A 23,612-nucleotide genomic window follows, 5' to 3' on the forward strand; every position below is an offset into this window, starting at 1 on the left:
CATGATCCCAGGGTCCTGGGATCGAGCCCCGCATCGGGCTTTCTGCTCAGTGGGGAGCCTGCTTCCTCCTCTCTCTCTGCCTGCCTCTTGGCCTACTTGTGCTCTCTGTCTGTCAAATAAATAAATAAAATCTTTAAAAGAAAAAAGAAAAAAAAGAAACCTAATGATTACAAAGGCAGAGACAATAACTTTAGAGAAATCTGGCAAACACCACCTTTACCTAATGGTCACAGGCAACGGCCCCGGTGATGAGACAAATGATTTGTCTCATCAGGTCTCTGGACTGTGCTGAAGACGATACAACATCTGGGTTCTCCTGCCAGAAACGCTCACCCTGAATCTGACAATGAGGGAGCTCTAGACAAACTCCAACAAAGAACATTTTACAAAGTAACTGGCCTGTGCTTTTCAAAAATATCTACACCGTGAAAGACAAAGACTGAGAAACTGTTCCAAATTCAAGAAGACCGGAGAGACTGGCATTAACTCCTGGGTGGGCTCCTGGAGTACAAAAGACATTACTGGGATGATTCTTAGAATCTGTAAACTGGGGGCGCCTGGGTGGCTCAGTGGGTTAAAGCCTCTGCCTTCGGCTCAGGTCATGATCTCAGGGTCCTGGGATCGAGCCCCGCATCGGGCTCTCTGCTCAGCGGGGAGCCTGCTTCCCCCTCTCTCTCTGCCTGCCTCTCTGCCTACTTGGGATCTCGGTCTGTCAGATAAATAAATTAAAAAAAAAAAAAAAAAAGAATCTGTAAACTGGTGGCATTGTATCCACGTTAAATCCCTGATCTTCGTAACCGCACTGAGCTTATACATAAGAGGGTGCCCTTGACTTTGGGAAGTACACAGTGAATCCTGAGGAGTCAAGGGGAATCAAGTCTGTAACTTTCTCTATAATGGCCTAGGGAATAAACCAACATGTATTTTTAAAGAGAGAGTGATTAAACAGTTGTAGCAAAGTACTGAGAACTGGGGAGTCGGGGTGAAGGCTGGATGAATGCTCTGGCATTTTGGGGACAACTGTGCTGTAATTATAAAACGAATTCAAAATGAAGAAGTTTTAAAAAGGACACATGCAGTAAAAACGGCAGAATGTTAGCTTTTCATCTCAGTGGTCGGCTCATGGCATCATCAGATTCAGGACTTTTCGTCACAGGGCAAAATAAAAAAATACAAAACTAGACACTGAAAACAACCTGTATTAACAGAAAGCAAAGCAAAGAATGCCGCACTGGTGGGCGCCTGGGTGGCTCAGTTGGTTAAGTGACCAACTCTTGATCACGATCTCAGGGTCGTGAGATCCATGCTCCGCGCTGGCATGAAGCCAACTTGAATTCTCTCTTGAATTCTCTCTTCCCTTCCTCTCTGCTTCCCCCTTCCCCACGTGTGCACCCATGTGCATGTACACACATGCTTTCACACACGCCCATGCACACCGGCACGTTCTCCGTCTCTCGAAAAAAAAGTGCTGAACTGGAGTTGAACTCGAGTCTGGTGCCCTGCAGTACTGGGCAACTGTGGGCAAGTCGCCCAATGTCTGAGCTTGCCCTTCCCATCCCCCTCCTGGCGTGGCAGGCGAGCGCGCTTACCCTTCCGTGGGGGAGCTGTGACTCCCTCTCCCACTGGCCTCAAGGCCTCTGAGGAACCCTGCAAGAACATGACCAGGAAAAAGCCCACTGGCTCCCCCGCTGCCACCCCCAAGTCCCTCAACACACTTAAGAAACCTCGGGATTTGCATATACATCTCCACTGACTCATAGACCTGGCCGTGGAGGAGGGTTAGGAGAGTTTCGGGTTGGAGCCTTCAGATGTTATCATTAGTCAGACTCAACAAAGCCTAGAAAACTCGCAAGTCGCAGGTGTAAGAACTGCAAAGCCTTCTGTAATCTACTGAGTGACTGAACCGCTTTGCATCGACTGGCGGCAACCTTCAGAACTTCGAACATCTCTTTCCCCCGTGTTTTCAACCAAGCGAGTCTTCAAACAAGATACCTGGCAAACGTTGGCCAGGCAGCGTCCAAGTCATAGCCTCTGGACGCCAGGTCAAACTGGACCTCGGTGAGCTCATAGAGCTGGCCCACGATGTCGGAGCTCAGCTTTGGCTTCAGGAAGGGGCTTCTCGCGTAGTACCAGTCACTGCAGGGAAGCAGGAAAAGGGATTGATGACAACAATAACAAAGGAAAGCAAAGACTGAATTTGATACGGCTCTGCCTTACCAAATTCTCACTCCTTACTAACGAGATTCAGACAGACAGGGACACACCCCAATTTGATGTTCACTGTGGGAGCGTGTAACTTTCAAATACGCTTGCTCTTCTTCAAGGAAATCACTGAAATGAACTAGATGCTTATTCGTGTATTATCGACATCCTATCCAGTCCCCAAAAAGGAGACGAGAAAATTTAAATCTCAGTTATGTGCCAGGAAAGGGGCAGTTACAGGGGAAAGAACTCTTTCTCTGTGAAATGTTAACCTCATCTTCTATTCCTTCGAGAGGATTCAATACACGCCGGTGAGCTTGTGGCTAAGGACCGTCCGGACACCAGTTTTCAAGCCAAGAAACGGAACAGCCGCACTTTGAGCTGCTGGCGCTGCACCACGTGAAGCAGCAAGAAGTGGGAACGGCACCACCGCTGTGTGTGTCAAGAGCTGCCTGGCTGGCGCCCCTGAAAGGTGACACCCTGGACGTCAAGCGGCTGGGGACGGCTCTCACCAAACGTCTGAAGTAACCTTCAGAAGATCAAACGTGCGAAGGTTCTCAGTTCACATGAATTCACAGAGGCTGCCACACGCACGAGACATAGGTCTTTATGCAAATCAATTTCAAGGTGACAAAACGAAACACAGTGTTTTCCCCCACAAGCGGTATTTTTTTTTTTTTTTTCCAATCCACAAGGGATTTCTTTGATTAACTGGAAGAACACTCCCTGGGGAGAGGGGAGGCAGTGCTGGGAAAGGGTGCAGGGAGCCTGAAAGAGGTTCGGCTGGCTGTTAGGGGCCTGAGCTGCAGCTCCTCGTGGGATGCCCCGTTTACATTCTCAAGCCCCCTTTCCTCCCCCACTCAGACTTTAGCACCAGCCACACAAAGGCTGACCCCACCAACCACCTGGGCTCCAACCTGGCCGCCCACTGCAACGTCCGGGGAGGCCCGACACACCCAGCAGACGTTGACATGGAGTCTTGGGTGAGGGCCGTGGTGGCCGGCGGGGTCTATCCTTTCATTAGGGCCAGCACGGAGGGCATGCCACCCGCGAGAGAAATCCACCTGCATCAGGACCTCAGAGCTTTGGATCTAGGCTCCTGCTCTGTGACCCGGCATCAGTGGGGCTAGACAAAGGCACTCGGGCCCCCTGAGCTTCCTGTCTTCCCCGGTGCACAAGACGTGCTACCACCCCACGCACACTGAGGATGGCTGGGGGCCCCCTCGTGCTCATGGGGTAAACCCCAGCTCCGCCACGCCCTTACCTGGTCACCTTGGTGTTCATGAAGCACTGCTGTAAGGTGTCCGCCAATCTCTGGTGCACCAAGGAGTAGCGGATAAAGGCCCTTCCTTTCCCCAGAGAGGTTCGAAGCTGGAAAAGGTGGGCAATGTTGAAAAGAAGAGCTGTTGGCCGAACGCCAAGGGCAGACGTGGCCTTAGGACGGCGAGGCCTGCAGCAGCCGGACTTGCTGCTATCCCCCACCTGAGAAGAACCTGTAGATTCCGGTAAAGGTGGCAAGGGGGACCCGTTCACCAGAGGCCCTGAAACTTCTGCGGCTGCTCCAGGGAATGTCATTCTCCCACCCCAGCTCCGTCAGAAGCTCTGGGCTTAGCGTCGCATGTGAAACTGTCTGATTTAATCTGGAATATTTAGAATAAAACAAGGCAGCTCAATGAATGGCTCCTAGCATCAGAAGTGAGCTAAATTAAGAGATGGCCTCAGTCTGGCTAACGTCTAGGCTTGTTTTTAGGTGATGGGAGAAGAGGGGTCAGGGCGAGAGGCCAAGAGGCTTGGCTAGAGCCCCAGTGTGGGGGCCGGGGGTGTGGGGGAGGAGGGGGGAGGGGGGAGGTCAAGGGCAAGGGTGCATCAGGGGGACTTGTAAGAAGTTCTGATGGATACATGATAGCCTTCTCGGTGTTCTCCTGAAACCCTCAGTAAAATCTGTAGGTGCCAATGCTTTCCGGGTTGGTTTCGTTTAAGGGGTGCCAACTCGCTGCATGAGTCAGAAGGTGTGGCCCAGTCACCCTGGGGTAAAGAACAAATGGGTGTGGCTCTGTTTCAGGTGGACAACACAGGAGGGTCCAGATGCAGGCCTGCCATCGAAAACCTCATCTCATCGTGCCAAAACGTGGCTTCTATAGAGGCTTCTGGAAGCTTCTGGGAGGCAGGTGGGGTGTGCTGGCCAGAGACTGCCAACTATGGGCCCACACAGCCAGTTTGCCAAACAGGGCTCATTCCCATGGTTCGGACCCAGAAGTTCAAGGTAAGCGGGCAGGAATTTGAAAACTCTCAATCTCTCATTTCTGTCAGTCTCGGAGTCTGGGTCGGATAAGTAAAGACCCATATACCCTCCTTGCCTCTTCAGAGGTTAGAAATGTTCAGCTTGGTGGCTGGGGATGGGGGACGGATGGTCCTAACACCCCACGCTATCGAGAAACCAATCATGGCACTGCACCGAGACAGGAAACGTGTGGTACAGACCCGAGCACCGACATATTAATGAAGATGTAACCATCCCGGGCCATAGCACCTTCTAGCTCAGAGCTGTAGGCCTCCTTACTGCTGACTCAAGGAAATGACACCACAGTATGAAGTCGCTTTAAAAAAATAAAAAGGTGTGAAATATCACGAGTTAAGAGAGAGGCTGTAAGCCGGGTCTCCAGGTGTGCTCTGTAAGTCTGGGGCATGGTCATGATACCTAGGAGTGGAAGTGGGTGGGTTGGTGGCAGCCGGACACACAGGCCTTAGAAACACCGTCATAGCCTGTCTGCAGAGACCTGGTCAGGACACACGTCCTTGGGAGAATCGTGAGGACAGCTCCACATCCACATCCAAATTCTTTTTTTCCACTGATAATCAAGGGCGAATGGAGTGTTCAGGGGTGATGTCCAGCAAACTCAGGGCAGCGCAGAACAGCTAGGCAAGGTGCTGTGGGGCCAAGTGTGTTGGTCAGACAGACACATCCACATACAGGCCTGCAGAATTCAGTAAGACCCTCACACGACAGCCCATGTCCATGAGCTCCCAAGGAATGGGCTTGTCCTTAACAGCAAAACAGCCACTGTAACACCATTTAGAACATGAAGACTTTCAGTGCCAAACAATTTGGGCCATGTTTTTAATCAGCCCTATTAGGGAAACCAATCTGACATGTGTACATATAAATGGAGCTGTTTATTAGAAGAGGTGTCTTGAAACATCCTTGGGGGGAGGGGATCAAGAGCTCCTCTGCACTGCAGGTGAAAATACTGCCCAGCTTTTTAGTTTTGCTGTTCTGACATCACGGCTCCAGGTTCATGACCTAATTCAGTAAATCTTTCGCATCTGGCCCAAACTCATCTGCACGATACCCAGAAGCTACCCAACAGCCTCAAAGGGAAGGAAGTCTGCAGGGCGCATGAGAGCGGATTCTGCTCTCAGTCAGATCACTGCGCCGAGAGCGGGACACCAAGCCGCACCGTGGTTCAGACCCTGGTCCATCTGGAGGAAAGTCGCACAGCTCAGGCTGGGCTTTTTCCGAACCTCCAGAAGTGGCTGATTATAGCCTTAGGTTATTTTAGCCCAAAAGGCTGCCTCCCACCCCATGAAGGCCTGAGGGGCCCAGAAAGGCTTCTTATCCATTCACTTCTACCTTTTGGCTTGGCGGCCTGGACAACACTTGGTTATTACAGTTGGCCCGAGTACCCAGAAGCCCTGGCGCCCAAGTGCCCTTCCAAGTCATTCCACCCAAGAGAGCCCCCGAGAGCAGAGCCTTCAGGGGGACGAGACAACTGGGGCCTGTGGGAAGCAGAGCCCACGTGGCCACCAGGAACCAGGGCTGTCTGGGTAAGCAACGAGTGCTTTTTGCTTCGAAAAGTCAGTTTCCCTGGCCTCGGATTGTCTAGAGGTCTGTGCTTTCTGTGAAAAGGAGATTTAAGCATTTTGTAACCCTGGGCCGTGAGGACTAAACTAAACTTATTCCAGACTTCAGTTGTCTGAAGCCATAAAGCCAAAGGCCTTTGTTGCTCTGAAGAGTGGAAGATAGGACAGTGACATTAAGAACTTCTTCCAGGGGTGCTTGGGTGGCTCATTGGGTTGGGCCACTGCCTTTGGCTCAGGTCATGATCTCAGGGCCCTGGGATGGAGTCCTGCATCGGGCTCTCTGCTCGGCGGGGAGCCTGCTTCCTCCTCTCTCTCTCTCTGCCTGCCTCTCTGCCTACTTGTGATCTCTGTCTGTCAAATAAATAAATAAAATCTTAAAAAAAAAAAAAAAGAACTTCTTCCAGACTTCTGGAGAGGAGACGACACCCCTCTCCAGGTGTGTGATGCATGAAAACGCTCTACGTCAGGGACCTGATGGTCCTACTAGGCAAGTTCTCACGAGACTGTGGTGCTGCATGGACATTAAAGGAATCCAAGGAACTAACTCCTCACAGCCAAGGTCCTTCCTCCTCTTCTCAGATGCCAGAGGGTGGGAAATGCTCGGCCCTCACTGTCCGCGTAAAGGCCATCCTGCTCTATAAGAAGAAACCCAACTGACTCCAGCTGGCAGGGAGCGAGAAGGGATCGCAGAGCACCTGACTCGGCGGCCTTTGTGGGAGGCCAGCCAAGGGCTTTAAAGTGACTCCAAACGTACTGACAAGATGCTGAAAAGACAGATGAAATGTAGAAACACTTTAGGCCTCCTGCCCGAAATCTAGGGGTTTTCTCACTCCTGAGGGTGCACAGTTTTTCCCTCCCAGAGGGACGAGGCTGAAGGGGTGGGGGAAGGGAGGGAAACAGGGGGGAGGAGAGAGAGAAAGAGGAGAGAGGGCAAGAGAGGGAAGGAAGGGGGGAGAAAGAGAGGGAGGGAGAAAGGAGAAAGAGAGAGAGAGAGGAAGGAGAGTGCGGAGAATGTGTTCTGGAGTTTTCTGAAACAGCAAAGCACTGGCTGTCTGCTCAAGGGGCTCAGAACTCAATGTGGGGAGCTGCTTAGCGTAACCAGTCCCTTGATGGCGCACATCACTCTCTTCATTATAAACACAAGTTTCCTGCACAAATTATAGGGAAAGCACCCAGTAAACTCTAAGCACTTTATCTAAGGAACGAATTCTCTTGAAAAGGCAGAGGCGTCCTGTGCTCTAGGCCCCCGACGGGTCCCCCGAACGGCCTCAGTGTGAGCAGTCCGCTCTGAGACGGCGCGTGCTCATGGCCTGAACCCGTCAGGACCGAGCCACCCCTTGCTTGGCGAGTGCTCACTTGGGTGGCTTCCCTGAGCGAGCACTGGGCACGGAGTGCGCCCGGATTTCCTTACTCCCTCATCAGCCGTCCGCTCCCTACCCTCCTCCTCAAGGAGCCGGCTGCGGCACGGGTTGGGCAAGAGATGCTTAAGGCAGAGAGAGGAAGATGCGAGGAACCTGGCCACTCTGCTTACCTCCGGAATCGACTTGACGAATCGGATCCCGTCATTGGCTCCTTTCACCTTGGCCAGGCAGGCGCAGAAGTAATCCCAATAGTCCTTCCTGTTGCCCAGAAGGGTGGCCTTCTCCTTCTGATCAAACTGTGGAGACCGGGGGACAGAGAGAGGAGGGCCACGCCTGCAGCTGATCATCCCACCATTTAAATGATCAGGAACAGCAACAGCTTCTTAGTCACCCTGTCCTGGACGAGGTCCTTTTACTGGCGCCATTTTTATTGGCTGGCAGATAAAGGTGGGTGTTTCAAACCCCAATTTATAGATGCGGAGACTGAGGCTGGGAAAGGTTAAGCAGCTGGCCCAGGGTTACACAGCTAGCAGGATTCAGAAGTAAAAGCCCCCCAGGAGAGACTATCTCTTGAAAGGACCTTGGTGCACAGAAATGGGTAGAAGACCACCAGAGGCGTTGTTCACACGGGATGAGGACATTTGAGGGGAAAGTCTTGAAGGACAACATGAAGACTGTCAACCTTATCTCAACTCAGGGAAATGAGTTTGAGACATCTTACCCTGGCTACTTAAAAGTCTCAACACTGTAATATACCCAAATATGTAATAAATCCCAATTAATGTCAGCTGAGCTGTTTCAAATCCAAAATCAAAATGGGCCGACTGAAAACTGAAAAGGTTCATAAATCATGTCCCAGTGTAAGACAGAAGGGAGTCCCTCGACACGTCGGGGCTTCGCCTCCAGCAGGCGCTCATTCTCTAGCCGGCTTTGCTGGGCTGTGACTGGAGCGTGCTGGGATGCACACGTCCAGTGTTCAAAAGGATAAAGGTGTGTCTTTCTACAACGTAACATCTTACAGTGTTTGTTTCTGGTTATGGAAGTTAAGATACATACATGTTAGAAAATCCTGACAAGACTAGAGAAGAAAAAAAATTATAATGCGAACAGCCCCTTCCTAAGATAACTTCTGTTAATGTTTCGTTCCATTTCCTTCCTGCCTCCTGTGATTGCCTGTATTTTTCTGCCTCTACAGAGCTCTCTAGATCCGTGCACCTTCAAGCAAGTACACGTCAGCATTACAGGGGGAGTGTGTTCAGACAAAACTTCCTGGGTTAACCTCAGAGATTCTGATTCAGCGGGTCAGGGTGGGCACTGAGAATAGATTTCTCACCCTCGCCCAGGGGATGCTGATGCTGCTGATCTGTGGACCCCAGCACTCTGAGCAGCAAGGCTCTAAAATGGGAGCTTCTGGATAATCTTCAGAGGGTCCACACACTCCTGGAGAGTGGGTGACGGGGTGACTGCCCCAAAGTTACGATCTCTGCTAGCCTGTTACCTTGTGACCTGCCTTAAGATGGTCTAAATCTGTAAAGAGCATTCTTGAAGCCCAGAGCCATGCTAAGGGGCAACATTCCGATTCTCCAGAGGATCACACTCAGGAGGCTTGAGCTCCAAGCAACCCGGGGCTGCTCCGACTTTCAGTCTAACCGGGAGGGCTTCCTGGCTTCCCGGAGCTGTCTGAACCACATCCTGATGCTCATGAGTCACTTGAGAGGGAACCAAGAGAACAGAGCAGAAATCAACATGGTACAGGAGTCAACTTACTTGCAGGAGATACTCAAGTTTATAAGAAAACTTGTGCAGGCTGGTGCTGTCGTCCGTAATGGGCTCCCCTGCTTCCTTAAACTCTTTGCTTAGCTCCGTCACCGCATCTTTAAGACAACAAACAGGAACACGTAACGGGCTTCAGAGAGAGAAGCAGAATAACCTGGGGACGCAGGGGGAGCAAGCGGTCAGTGACGGCAGAGCACCTGGGAAGCAGAAAGTGGGATGTGACCCTAGAAGGAAGGAAGGCTGAGCCTAGAGGTGCTCAGGTGTGCTGAGAGCTCGCAGCATTCTCCACGGCCCCCGGATCCGGCCCGTCTCGGATCTCCCTGTAGGCCCACCGTGCGGGCCGTGCGATCTGCGTGCGGCCTTTGGTCAAGGAAGGTTCGCCATGGACACGAACCACTCGGCAGGTCCCTCACACTGACGTCCAGAGAGCTTTAGCTTCCTTCTGGCCACGCGGCTTGTTTTTCTTCACTTTAACCCTCCTGCTCAGTACAGGCTACATCCTGGCTTCAAGAAGACCAGAAGGTGCAAATAAGAGGAGCGAGAACAATCCCCAGAATGACAACAGTGACACCTGCTTCCGTGAGCTGAGTGCCCAGCAGGGGCCAGGCTTCTGCAGGTCTTTCTCCTTTAATACAGCCCTGGCGAGGTGGGCATGGTTGTATTTCCACAAATCCAATACACAGCTGGTTTTAAGATAATCCCAGTTTCAGAGCTGTTAAAATGTGGGGGAAGAAAGTACAACTGGAGACTGGTGAAGGCTGATAACATCATCCCGTTTGGCAGATAAGGAATTCCGGGAGAGGTCAGGGCACTTGACCAAAAACCATGGGATGCAAAAGGCAGAGCTGAAATGAGAAGCCTGGTTCCTCCAGGGCTTTCTGATTCCGGAGCCCGCATCTCCACTTCTAAGACAACTGACCTCCCTGTTCAGAATAGAGGGAAAACCACCTTGACTGTTACTCGCAGCTTCTGCTGTGGCACGGAGGGACAGTGAGAAGCTGGGTTTGGTGTAGACACTGAGAAGAGCGCCCCCGGTTGAGATGGCTGGGGCATGCTGCCCCAAACCGTCTTGCTCTCTGATGGCCCGTAAGGAGAGGAGCACCCCGTCCCTGCGCTCTAGAACCACGGCTGGAAAGCAGACCTGCCCAGCACTGACAATGAACCTGAACTGCTAAAATTTAATCGACAATGACCTCTCCGGCAGAGGTCAGCAAATGGTGAAGACAGGCTCTTGGGACAGATTCTTATACCAAGTGACTGCTGTCCAGTGGCACCCTCTAGAAGTGTTTGCTGTAACTGACATCAAGAGCCGGGGACAGGGGGGTGGTCAGGGACCAGGGAGGATGCACAGCCTTCCTCCCCCATCCTCAGCGGTGTTAACCCTCATAACCTGAACTGGGAACTCTTGCAATTTTGAAAGAAGCCTTGCGTATGAAATATGAAGTTTTCAGCTCTAATCTCTGCTGTTCCAAATGCATTACTTATGAATAATCTGAGTTCTCTGTGGATTATACACTTGCGTCTGTCAACAGTCTTGAGAAGCAGGTGTTATCAAGCTGATCTAGCATGTGAATTAAGCAATGGGACCTTGGGGAGGTGATGGGACTTGTCCAACATCTTCCAGGGTTAAAAGGTGGAGCCAGGAGCTGACCCCAAGGTTGTCGTCACTGCTGTCACCAGGAGGATGAGCGGGCTGCCCTGCAGAGACCTGAAGGCTAAGCACTGCCCAAGAACACCTCAGTTAGGGATGCGCCACTCCCTTGCTCCGTGCCAGAGATTTCTGGTGTGCCCACGAAGACAGTTACCAACAGATGCAAGGGAAGGGCCCTGTAGAAGCGGTCTGTCAAAGCGCTCAGTGGGCTGGGTACTGGACATTGAGATGGCTTTGGGATGTTGGGGACGACCAGACCAGCCAGGACGTGGGGTAGAAAAGGGCACCTGAACAATGTCTTCCTTCCTGGATCAGGAGTGCGAGCAAGGGGTCCTCTCTTCCTCTCTCTTCCCTCCCAGTAAAGCTCTCTGGGTCCCAAAGTCATGCTGGAGAACCAGAGACTGACAGGCAGGAGAGAGGGCTTACTCTGTGGAGAGATTTCTCAAGGCCAGAGGTGAACTCAGATTGGCAGACTGTCATTTCACCGTCTCGGTGTGTGTGTGTGTATGCGTGTGCGCGTCCGTGTGTGTAGACTTAAGAAAAAAACCCAGCTAATATTTTAGCTAGAAAGTAGGCTGGTGCGGTCTAAGAGTGCAGACTCTGGCACCTGGTATGTGTGTAAACCCAAGCTCTGCCCGACTGGGTGTGTGACCTTAGGCAAGTCACTTAACCTCTCTGTGCCTGTTTCTGCCTCTGCAGAACTGGGGTAATGGTTCCTACCTCACAGACCAAATGTGAGGACCCCATAAGTCGTTATCCGTAAGGCATGTGCAGGACAGGGCCTGGAGCCTGGGAAATGCCATGTGATTATCTGCAGGTCAGGGCCCCAGAGGCTATATACATGGGGAGCTAAGCCTGGGAGTGATTTTCATCCTGGCGCCTTCTGACCTGCAGAAGGAGAAGTGGCCGGTGGCCCTGGCTGTGACAGACTGCACCTGAGCAGGTAGGAACCTGGACCTTCAGGCTGTCAGGAGAGTACGCTGTCACTGCTGGGACACCCAGGAGGAGGTCACCTTCACACCGTCTGGTAGCCAACGTGTTGGAGCTCCACAGAGGCCTACAGACCCGCCCTGGTGAGCTGTGGCGTGGGCCGGAAACTTGCCAGAATTCTGACCCCTGGGACATCACCTAGAAGGGTGACCTCAAACCCTGGACTCTCCTCCTGAGTCTCCTCTGCATCCCGAGAGCCTGCCCTGCCCCGCCCTCCTCCAGCGAGATGAGAGCTCCGAGTCTCGGCGGGTTTGCTGAGCTCAGGGAAGTCCGGGAGGCAGCAGGCCCAGAATCACAGTGCGTCACAGGACACAGGCTGTCCGCCTGCCAGGACCAGGGAGGACAGCAAAACAAGAAAGACGGGTGCTGGTCATTCTGCTCAGAGGAAGGAGAACACGCCTCCCCAGAGGAGCCAACTCCATTACGGCCCGAGGGCTCAGGATTCAGCTGAAGATTTAACAGGAGGCTTGAAAACACACACATGCACAAACACTGAAAGCAGACCCAGACCTCAAAAAGGGCACTGGATCTTGTTTACAAATTGGCTTCGCAGCGCCCTGAGAGGAGCACCGGCCCAGCTCTCCCAGCCTCACCCGGGATGGACACCCGAGCCCCAAATGCTTCCACGCGCTGTGTCCTGGGGCTCCCATTACTTCCCACGTGACAAGGATGAGAGAGCGACGGGAGGCGCACGGCCCCAGCCTCCCCACACCCGAGCCCCGTGTGCCTCCCGCCCCTCAAACCGCCGCACCTTGCAAATCACGGATGATTCTCTGGAGCTGGCTCTCTGCCATGGGGGAAGCCATGGCGACGGGTGCGGGTCACCCTTCTCCCCTGTGCGCCTCCTGCCTGGGTCCGGTCAGCAGTGGTCAGACTCCATGGTGGCACCTGCACGAGGGGAGAGGGAGACCGTGGAGGAGGCAGTCACAGACACAGATGTGACAACAGCAGGAAGGGGCGCGCCGCTCTGGGCACAAAGTCGCCCCATCTGGGCGTCCTCCCTCAATAGGCAGGGCTTGACCTTTCCGTGGGGGCCTTGCTCAGTGGGCATTCTTCGGCTGGCTTCTGACACGCTTCTATTCAGACACAATGACCCGGGTTGGGGCTTAAAAAGCAGCAAGGTCAACCAAACAGCGTGACTCATTGCTTCGGAGCTTCTCTCCTCTTCCACCCTCTCAGGCAGGACGGCCTCACTCTCCTTCCACCTTTAGAAATGCCGCCCAGGGCACCCCCCCCCCCACGACTACCACACACACACCAAGGCCAGAACCAGCCCAACCCACACGCAAGAGGGCCGCTGAGCCCACCATGCCGGCCACCACCAGATCCCTGTCTCCCCAACGCTCGGCCCCGTGCCCTCCCCCAGCTTGTTTGGGTCAGTAACCTCTGGCCGGGTGGCGGGGGAGGGAGGAGGCTGAGGGCCCTTGGGGCTTCGGGATCAAGGAAAGCCGGCCTTGCCTGGTGGGGGAAGCAGATGCCCGGAGTCCAGCTCAGCCTGGCTGTGTAGACACTGCCTGGCTTGCACTGGGGACTGGCGCAGCCCTCGGTCCAGCAAGGGGCATGGCTCTATTTTAAGCTTGGTTACAATCCTCTTGCAGCTGGTGAGTCCCGAGTTACCGACCCTGCTCGGGCAGCTGCTAAAGTGATCTAAGGACACAGTAGTGGCTGCAGACCAATGGAGGTGACAAGACACGAGTGGCACTGGGGAGAAGTCTGGAGACGCACTCGGACACTCCTGTGTCCCCTCTTTAGAACCTCCAGTTCTTTCCTTGGACGGCTGGTGCAAGGTTGTGCAATGCTGAACAGTGACAACCGCTAGCTAGGCTAAGGGGGCCACCACCACCACATGAGGACCTACTGTGTGCTGGGTGTGGCCCGTTAGGTTCTTGCCACAGGTGATCATTTTACTCTCACAATCGCCCTCGTGCAGTAGATAATGTGCAAAGGAGAACCCGGGGTTCGAGAAGTCCTGTGACTTGTCTAAGGCCATGGCCCAGGAAGTAGAACTGTGGTTTGAACCCCGGACATTCTGATTTAAACCCTGTGATTTCTACCTGAGCCGCCTTCACTACTGCAAATGACCAACCACTTCCACTGGCTTCGGAACCGCCCCCTCCAGCGTCTCCCAAATAATGTGCCGCCACCCTGAGTGCTTCCAACACAAGCAGGCCCTCACTTTCTTGCTGCCATATTATCCTTCCTGCTTTAGGAGTCCAGTAGAGAAGACTCTGGGATAGAAATGGTCCCGGGTTTCAAGTTCCTCCAAATATTTATATAAGCATTCCAGTGTGGGCCTGAAGCAAGAAGGGCCTGTCACTGGGCGGATATGCCAAGGCCTATTTTTAACTAACGAAGCCACTCAGCCGTGATTCAGTGCAAACAAGGCCCAAAGAGAAGGCTTCTCTGGCGGAGGGGGAATGAGACAGGCACACACGGACACCACACTCCCAGGAATTCCTGACTCGGAGCCCTGAGAGATGCAGGGGCTCCACCCAGAGCCCTCCAAAGCCCCCCTTGGAAGGGAAAGCACGCTGCCCAGCACAGACACCAAACTGAGGGTGGGAGTGGTTTTCGAGAAGCAGCCTGCCCATTCCTGGGCGTCTCTCCAGGTCACCGGCTGAGCACAGAGCCTAAGCAGGGACCAGCCAGGGCCTTACAGAGACATCTGCAGGGCTTCTACCTCCCGGAGAGGTAGAGAGAGTCGAGGGTCCTCGCTGTCAATGCACAGTTGCCCCAGTTCCACACTTTGTCAAGCGCTAACTAGGTGCAGGCTGGGGACACAGAGGCACACAAGGCACCGTCCAGCCCTGGAGGAGCTGAGCTGTGGCCAGGGAGAAAAAAAAACATCCAGCTATCTGGACATGGCAGGAGAGGTCCATACCAAGACAGGAATAAAAAGTGATGGGTACTTGGCCTAGAAAAAGGCTGAGGATCCATACAAGAAATGCTTTCTGCAGAGTGAAAACAGCCAGCCTGAAAGGGTACAAACTCGCTGATTCCATTTGCAGGCTACTCTTACAAAGGCAAGATCTGGGGGAGCCTGGGTGGGTGGCTGCCACACCCCCCAAGTCCTCACAAGCATCCCCCTGGTCCATGTGCACACTTCAGAGTTGGGGGAGACCCACACATGTGGAAGAGGACAGGGAGCAACACCAGCAACAGGTCCTGAGCCGCCTTATCCAGGCCAGGGCCCTGCACCGACGGTGGAAACCAGCCCTCTCTGAGGCCGGGGAGGATGAAGACAAGGTCTGCAGACCAAAGCAGCATCCTGGCCTGATGGGCCTCAACAGGCAGAAACGGGATCCTCGAGGCTTGCTGGCCTCTGGGGAGGAGGCCGTGTGTCCCCCACGCTCCCGGGAGGCCTTCTCCCTCCTCCCTCTGACCCTCAGAGTCATAAGCTCCGCTTATGCCAAGTTCCCAGGTCACGGGGTGAGCTGGGCCCAGCTGCTGATGACGCAAGCTGGTTTTCCAAAAAGCCTGAGTCACCACCCAGGTAATGCGCCCTAGGAAGCTGGCTGCTGGGGCTACCGGTCCCAGTGGCCTTCCCCACCGGGACAGGGCTTCGGGAAGTTAATCAAGCTTCCTTGGAAGGTCATGGCTACCGTCAGGATGCTACTTTCCTGGACATGGGAAGGATGGCTCTTGGCATTTTGCTCCCCTCCTCCTGGGTCTGAGGTTATTAGTAACCACTGAAAGGCACAGAACAAGGCACACCATGGTCAACGTCTTTGTGTCTCGAGATAAAACTCATCCTTTGAGGGATGAGAGATTTTTTTGTCTACAATGGTCCTCACACCAACACTGTGGCTTTCTTCCACATAGATAACCAGTTCGGATACCAACTGGGTGTTCTTTAATTCAATTCCAAGCTGGCACTACCTACCTGGAGTTTGGGCAGACCCCACAGGTCAAGGGCTCTGTCCACAAGACTGTTCTAGCTTCAGGCGCTGGTCACAAGACCCAGGCTGCTTCTCCCTGTACTTCTGACCAACTGGCTATAAATTGGGGGTCCCCACAATCCCCTCTTTGGGTTCGATAATTTGCTAGAACAGCTCCCAACACTTGGAAAAACACGACTATGATGAGTTTATTTTAAAGGATCCAATTTGGGACCGGCCAAAGGGAAGAGATGCAGAGTTTGGGGCGGGGGGGGGGGGGGGGGGGGGGGGGGGGGGGGGTTTGGTCTGAGGTGTGTGGGGTTTCCTTGCCTTCAGGGGCCCCCACCCTCCAGCACCTCAGCTGTTCGCTAAACCACAAGTCCTCAGAACCCCATCACTTGGGAGTTTTTGATGGAGGTTTCATTACAGGGGAAGGGCTGGTTAATCACGGGCCGTTGGAGATTAATTCCATCCTCAGCCCCTCTCTGCTCCCAGAGGTCTGGGTGGGGCTAAAAGGGCCAAATCTCTAACCACGTGGTTGGTTCCTCTGGCAACCACCTCATCCCAAAGCTATCTAGGGGCCCACTGAGTGGCCATATTAGCATAAACTCAGGTGCGGTGAAAAGAGGCTTGTTATGAATAACAAAAGACACTCCCATTACTCGGGAAATTCCTAGGGTTCCAGAAGCTCTGTGGCGGGAACCTGAGCCAAATACCAAATATCTATCTCTTATTGTATCACAGAGATCACAGACTTCAGGCCAGAAGCAGCCCCATCCAGATAATCCATTAGCAAACAGCTCTCTTAACTCAGGAGACACTTAGAGCTTCTGTCCACACCGCCTTGGCCACAGCTGCTTCGGCACCAGGGGAATAACTCCAGGACTCCCACACCTCCCAAGACCCCCCAAAGAGCAAATCACCTCCGCGAACCCAGGGTCCTTCCTGCAGGACCTGTCAAAACCTCCCTCGCCTGTCTCTGGCAAGCTCTTTCAAATACCAGAGAGATTCATTTTCTAAAAGCGTGGGGAACAACTCAGAAATTACATTGCAGCTCATCCGGCATGTCTAAAAGCATCCGATATTCTGATAGAGCGCACAAGGGGCTAAATGCATTTTTAAAAACTCTTATTTGTTACCTGGCACTATCGCCTGAGTTCCTAGTCACAGCTTTAGTCTTAGTTTAGAGGCAAAGAACCTTCCCCGAATGCCAAATTCCTCCTACACCTGCCCAGAGGCCCTAACTATAGAAAGAGCAGTTCAGCCCCAAACTAAGATACAAAGACACCAACTGACTCCTGTAAACTTATTTATACTCTGGCGCTAATGACTCCGATTTGTAATGTTGCCCAGAAATCGACTTGGCAGGAGTAGCACAGCATCTGACAAGTCCCATGAAGGGAAGAAGGCTCCGAAGGGGAGGAGGCGGCTTGGGGCGTGGAAGACAACTGTGTTCTGTCTTCGGAATTTTCTGTACCTGCTCCTAACCTAACAGCTGAGAAGTACCCCCATCCCCCCCGCCCCCCTCAACCCCCACACCATACAGTCGAGCTCCTCCCCCAGTCCCAGACAAGGGCAAGCAGACCAGTGACTTCCACCCACTTCCACCCAGACCAAGAAAGAATGTGAACAAAGACAGTTCCGATCAGCCCCGGGCAGAAAGCCTTTCTGGAAGAGTCCCTTGCCTTTGCCTGGTTCAGCACACCCAACAGCATCTATCCAGTTGCCATCTCCGGGGCGCGGGGTGCCCTTGGCTGGTGGTACCTGCAGCTCTAAGGCCCGGCAGTTCTGCTGGCTCAGCCCTGGAGCGGTCACCGGGCAGGCTGCCCTCAGCAGAGCCTCCAGACGATACCCAGGAGAGTGTTCAGGAGTCTGTAAGAGGCCAGCTCAGAGGCAGACATCTCAGCACACGTGAACAGAGGCTCGGGAGGTGACTCAACCCCTCAGATCTAATTAAAGTGTTGACCAACTGCATGCCTGGGTCCTTTTTCCGACACACTCCTTGCTTGCGATCTCCTTTCATAAAGGGAGGGGAGACTTGAGCCTCTGCCATCTTTTCTTGAACCTTCTCTTCTTGGCTCTTGCCCTCTCACCAATGATTCTAGGCTTCTTGGTCACTGCCTCTGGAATACAGAGAACTGGCTCCAGGTCCAGTCCACCGGTCCAAGAAGGCAGGGTCGAGAGACCTGTGGATGGGAGGTGTTGCCTCTGGGGGCCTGGGGGAAGCTGCCTTTTTTTAGGAAGCGGGGACCGCTCCTCTGGAAGGAGCCACACATCCATACCTGGGGTCTTGCCACTGGAAGGTCCAGAGAAACTATCCAGGAGGTGGCGAGGGACTGTGTGGAACTCTGGGTAGTCTCCAGAACAGGTGTGCGAACACCTGGGAAGTCAGCTGGAGCACCTATTTCTTTTTCTTTTTTTTTTGGAGAAAATTACAGGCTCCAAAACCATATGCTTGGGAGACTCTCCTGACCCGAGTATCAAGGGGGGGGGTCAGTCCAGCCAGTGACGGATCACAAACTAAATCCCTGACAGAATATGCTTTGGCCACTAACCATGCCTTAATGGCACATGCTACCCATTACGTGTTAAGAGACTGCCAGCCGGGTAAGAAGGATTTGCGAGGAAGTGGCAGGCCTGAGTCAGGGGCTGGGGCTAGAGCCTTGAGTGAGCAAGGCCGGTGGGCCGTGGCCTTGAAGAAACCCAAGCTCCAGAGGGAAGAACAGACAGCATCTGCCCTACTAAGCTGACAGGCGACTAAGAGATCACTAGATGCCTGAGAAGGGCTTTGAGGAAAAGCGAGCGAGCACAGAAGGCAGCAGATTCTACTCTACTCATGATTCTAAGCCCCACTGCCTTTCTGCCGCGTTTGTGGCCGTTTGCCAGTATGGTAATTTCTTGTTTAACCTGTTCTTCCCACCTGTCTGTAAGCGCCACTGCTATTCACCAGTTCCCCAGCACCCAGCACAGCTCGGACCCATGGAGAACCCGCGATAAATTCTTTGATGAATGAATGAATCAGTCACACAAAACCGAAACAGAGACTCTTGCTCCAACAAACCAAACTAAATTTTAGGCATAGAAATGTACCAACAGGTAAAGAGGGCTAACCATCCTTCTATGGTAGGAAATATGGGTAAATTTTCAAAAAATTCGATTTCTCTGATTTTTCCGTTTTCTTTTCCTGGACATAAATTACTTTTATGTTCACTAAAATAACACATTTTTAAAAAAAAAATCAGGTTGTAATTACATACAGTCTATCGTCATTACTGTGGAAATAGTACGGAATTATTGTCCCAAGAAGGAATGGAATAATGTAAGTTAGGGACTGGGTAGATTAAGTGTGTCTATGGGAGAAAGTGTGCCCCTCAGCTCCGGCCTGAGGCAGCCTTACCCAGAAGCCTCCTTCACGCATATCCGGACAAGGATAACCCCCGGCCACCTCCCTCCACTCACCCAACCCTCGCAAAGCCCTTCCCTCTCTGCATCCCTGGGCCTTTGGATCTGGAACCATCGGCCAGGAACAGCCCCAGGGTGGGAGAGGTATTAGTGGGTCTGAGCTCCGCTGTGCCCTTGGGTACCAGAGCAGCATCCGGGTACAGACAGAGCAGGGGTGGGGCTATGCCGGCAGACAGGAAGCCCGAGCCAGACCCGGGATGGCTCTGACACTGGAGTTTGGCCATGGGCAAGAAAACTGTCCTCTCTTTCACCAGCTGGAGCCGAGGCTTGCCTATTTGCACTCTACTCGGATTTTGGAATCAGACTAGTCCTGTGAAATGTCCATTCCCTCACAAGCGAGCGGTAATGTGATAAAGACCGTGCCGTGACTGGGTGAGCCGGGGCTGTATTCAGTTCACCAAACTCTTACCAGGCAATTTAAGGAAATCGGTCTATCTTGGGGAAGTTATTTGACATTTTCCTATCTTGGGTGGGGGTTTCTTTTTCCCCTGTTTTTTGGTTTTGGTTTTCCCCCGGGTGCAGTGTAGGGAGATTACCCTTTATCTTCCTTAAGGGAGAGACAGGGAAGGAGAGAAGCAGACATTCCCAGTGGCTAACTTAGGCGGAGGCTTCTAAGTGCCCCCTCCCTGCTCTTGACCGAGGCTCCAGGCACCCTGGAAGCAGCCCGCAGGGCTATAGGTTCAGCTTGAGGAAATCCTTCTGGCTCCATGTGAAACCACCACTTCTAGTTCAGCTGTCCAGCCCACCCTGGAGCTCCTATGGGATCCTCCTCTTGGCCTAACCCCCTGCATGCTAATGGCTTGTTTGGATTGCTTTTTCACCTTACGTTTTTCTTCTGGATTCCACAGGCTCCCCTAACTCGGTTTCTTGCCCCGGGCCAAAGACGCAGCACCCCAGGCTCCTGAGGTGGCCAGCCAGACCTGCCCCGGGGCCCCAGAACCAGACCACAGCATCCGCCCCGAACCACGCTGATGTACACGTCCTCATCCCCGCCAACAGGATCGGGCCAAACTAGAAGCAGGCACTTGGTGTCTTTCAAATGCCACAAAGCCCCTTGTGAACAGGGAGGACCACTGCTGGTCACACAAACCATCGGGCTGACTGGCGCCAACATGTGGAAGAGGGGAAAACACCTCCTGGCCCACTGAGCACGGCTCCACCATCCTCCTCCTAAAAGCCATGAGCTCATGTGCTCTGGGGCTGGAGCTCGTGTTATGGGGCAGTCCGGTGACAAACAGTATGTCTAGAAGCAGCCAGAGGCTAAATCCAGGCCCATGGAGACATTTCCATATCCACCCTACTGATTTATTTTCAACCACAGGTTCTTATACCAATCAAAAGCTTTAAAAACAAAAACAAACAAACAAAAACTCCAAAAATCTGGCACCAAGATCACAAAGAGGGAATATTGTTCATCCTTGGAGCAGCACAGTGACGTTCCGCAGGAGATGAGCAGATGCCCACAAGGCCAAACTCCACTCCTCTCTGCTCACGGGTGGCGTCCGGCTCGTTACAAGGCACCAGTCAACGCACCAGTCAACGCACCTGACCTGCCGTGCGTGCTGGGGCTGCTCCGGGGAACGTGGCCCCAAACTCTGAGCTCCCATCAGTGATTTTCACCGCAAGACCACATGCTTCCTCTGCCTCGTGTTTAAAGACCTTCCAGTCTTGAGTCACCAAAGTCGTCCTTGGATTCACCAGAAAGTACAGGTTATCCACAGCCAAACCTCTCCCCTAAAGGAAGAGGGACTGCCATTCCTCAGGCACCTACTATGTGTTCTGGAGGCAGCAGCCCACAGCTTCTGTGACGGATACGGGTCAATGTCACCAGATGCTCTGATCTTATCTGTTCGGGGTGACTCCTCTCATCACAAACATCTGTGGGAGTCATTCTGTCCACCCTCAAAGGGCCCTAAAAGCAGCCACAAGAAGCAAAGACCATCCAAGGAGCAGCTAGAGGACAGACTCCAAAGCAACTACAAAAATAATCAAAGTCAAATACAACTTGTGGCTTCTAACAGGTGGGCATATGTTCATTACACAAATCTTGCAATGTTTATGTTTTCCTAATAAAATACTGAAAACAATTTAAAAGCTAAGTGGAGCACTACACAAAGATGAACACTATTAACAGGAGCAGGAAACGTGTTTCCTAAAGCAAGAACCGTTTCAGATCCTTGTAATCACGGAAGGGACCACGTCCCTTCACTGAGACAATCAACCGTGATTTCCAGAGTGATCACAACGATGGCCCACGAATGGGCAAGGAATTCAGTAACCGATCAACAGTAGTTGTCACAGAAGGGAGGGTCGAGTCGGGGCCACTCAACATGGGCCCACTTGGGAAGGTGTGAGCCACAGATAGCATTACACCTCAGCGAGACGGCATTTTCCGAGCACCAACACACAGGGAAAGCCGCATTAGGCAGATGGCAGGAGAGTAAAGCTTGCTACAGAGACCACAGGGCTTGCAGGGGCAGGAGGGCAGTGAGAAGATTACAGCCTGATCCTCTGCCCTCAAAGAGCCCCTGACCCATTTCTCTATGGGAAAGGAAACTGCTGCGGTGAGACAAGCAGAGAGAAAGAGCCTGCGGCCAACACCAGCAGTTTCTTTAAGTGCTCTATTTTCTCCTAGAGGGGGCAACCAGTGGGAGCCCTGAAGAATGAAGAGGCATCAGCGGACACATGTGCAGTAACAGGGAGCCACGTGGTTAATGTGTCAACCGCACCCGCTTTCCTTACACAAAAATAAAACCCAGCCCTCCCCCCTACAACAACCCCGACCCCAGGCTCTGAATAGGCTCTTATTTAGCCCAAGTCCCCTGCAGCCACACCGCAAGCCCAAATCCACAGGTGTTTTCAGTAAAGATCACTGGAGGCTACCTCGACGGTCCTGCACCTGGACACAAGGTAAAGAGCATGGGCCAAGGGATGAACAAACTGTCCCCTTATGTTTGGAAGGGCGAAATGAGGTGGTCTGGGCTGTCCCGGCCCAGCGAAGCCAGGAACTTCGCTTTTTAAGGTCAGCAGCCTCCCGGACAACGCAAGCAGAAACTCCGGGACCTGTCCTCCTGTAACGAAAGGATCCAAAGCTTGTTCTGAGACTCCCGTATGGTGGGCTCCGGGGCGGCCCCTCGGCCATCGGAGGTCCTGGACCTGGAGTTTGGGGGGGGGTCTGTCTTTCTAACTGACCACCAGAGGCAGCCTGGGTTCCAGGGTTAGTTAAAGCGCCGGCCCGAGGTGCCTCCCAGGCCAGCTGGGCAAGGGCAAGGGCTCGGGCGGGGTCTCGGGGAGACCCGGGATGGGCGGGGACAGTGAGGGCAACAGGTGAGAAGCCGCGTACGGAGGGAAGTTCTCAGCTCCGGGGACGACAGCGGCCCAGGCTCCCCCAAGGTCCGGACGGCCCCCCGCGGCACTTACGCGCTCGTGGGTCCACGGCTGGGCAGAAGCGAAACTTTCTGGGGCCCAGCGGAAGAGTGCGGTAGCGCGCCGTGGCCCGCCATGATACGCAGAGCCGCCGCAGGCGGGCGCGGACTACAACTCCCGTCATGCTCTGCAGGGCCGATGCCTACAAGTCCCGTCGGACCCCACAGAACCGGGCCGACTGCGATTCTGCGTTTGCTCCGCAGGGCTGAGGTTTGCAACTACCCCTGGGAGCACGGTGCCACCGGCTCCCGCTTAAGGCTTGCAGTTCCCGCGGGCTCCTGTGTCCGCAGGTCACCTATGTGGCACCTTGAAAGCAGCGTTGTGCCCGTGCAGCTTTTGAGAACTTAAAACGCGGCTAGTTCGTGTTGAATCGTACATGGGCTGTACGTGCAAAATACACCTGACTTCCAGAGACTTAGTATGAAAAACATAATGCGAACTAGCGTGTTACTACTTTTATGCAGATTACAAGTTGAAACGATAATATTTTTGATACCTTGGGCAGGCTAAATGGAAAGCATTCATGTATTGCTGGGCTTCGCATCTTTTGATCCCCTCACTTCCTAACACCGGCACCTATTGGAATTCAGTGCTCAAAATTAAGTGTTTATGAATAAACTACCACCCCTGATTTCTCCCTCACTCTCAGTCCGATTTCTATTTATACGTTCGATTTTCTATTTGTAAGTTGCGAGTCATCTTGAGGCTGGGCTCCAGGTAACAAAACGCCTTCTTCATTCATGACGTTTGCTGTGGACACAAGACAGAAGAGCGACAGGACTCGGGGTACTTCAGCCCGTGACTGAAGCCCGGTCTCTTGTCCTTCCTTAACTCTAGCTGCCCTTGTTCCTACCATTCAGCTAGAAATATCTTCTATCTCCCAGGACTTAGCTAGTGGTGTCCAGTCAGCTGCTATGGCCCCAGCATTGCCTTGGTGGGAAAATCTAGGAAAGCAAATAGATTTCTTACTTAAGGTTAGGGTATGGCATGTCATTAGTGCTCTTT

The 23,612-nt window shown here is 53.1% G+C and overlaps 1 protein-coding gene across 2 annotated transcripts in view; it reads right to left on the bottom strand.

Annotated features, from left to right (window-relative positions):
* The window catches only part of FYCO1 (FYVE and coiled-coil domain autophagy adaptor 1), a 71,036-nt gene extending 48,147 nt beyond the window's left edge, over positions 1-22,889 (bottom strand). For both annotated transcript variants that reach the window (XR_009402348.1, XM_059389556.1), the window contains exons 1-6: positions 22,602-22,889; positions 12,593-12,729; positions 9,192-9,298; positions 7,595-7,720; positions 3,467-3,573; positions 1,993-2,136 (exon numbers count right to left, since the gene is read on the bottom strand). Coding sequence is in view for 1 of the 2 variants with exons in the window: in XM_059389556.1 (XP_059245539.1) it covers positions 1,993-2,136; positions 3,467-3,573; positions 7,595-7,720; positions 9,192-9,298; positions 12,593-12,647 (539 nt within the window). In the remaining variant the exon portion in view is untranslated. The remainder of the gene's footprint in view (positions 1-1,992; positions 2,137-3,466; positions 3,574-7,594; positions 7,721-9,191; positions 9,299-12,592; positions 12,730-22,601) is intronic.
* Positions 22,890-23,612: the final 723 nt, after the last annotated feature.

Source organism: Mustela nigripes, chromosome 2 (assembly GCF_022355385.1).
Source record: "Mustela nigripes isolate SB6536 chromosome 2, MUSNIG.SB6536, whole genome shotgun sequence".
NCBI classification, from domain to species: domain Eukaryota; kingdom Metazoa; phylum Chordata; class Mammalia; order Carnivora; family Mustelidae; genus Mustela; species Mustela nigripes.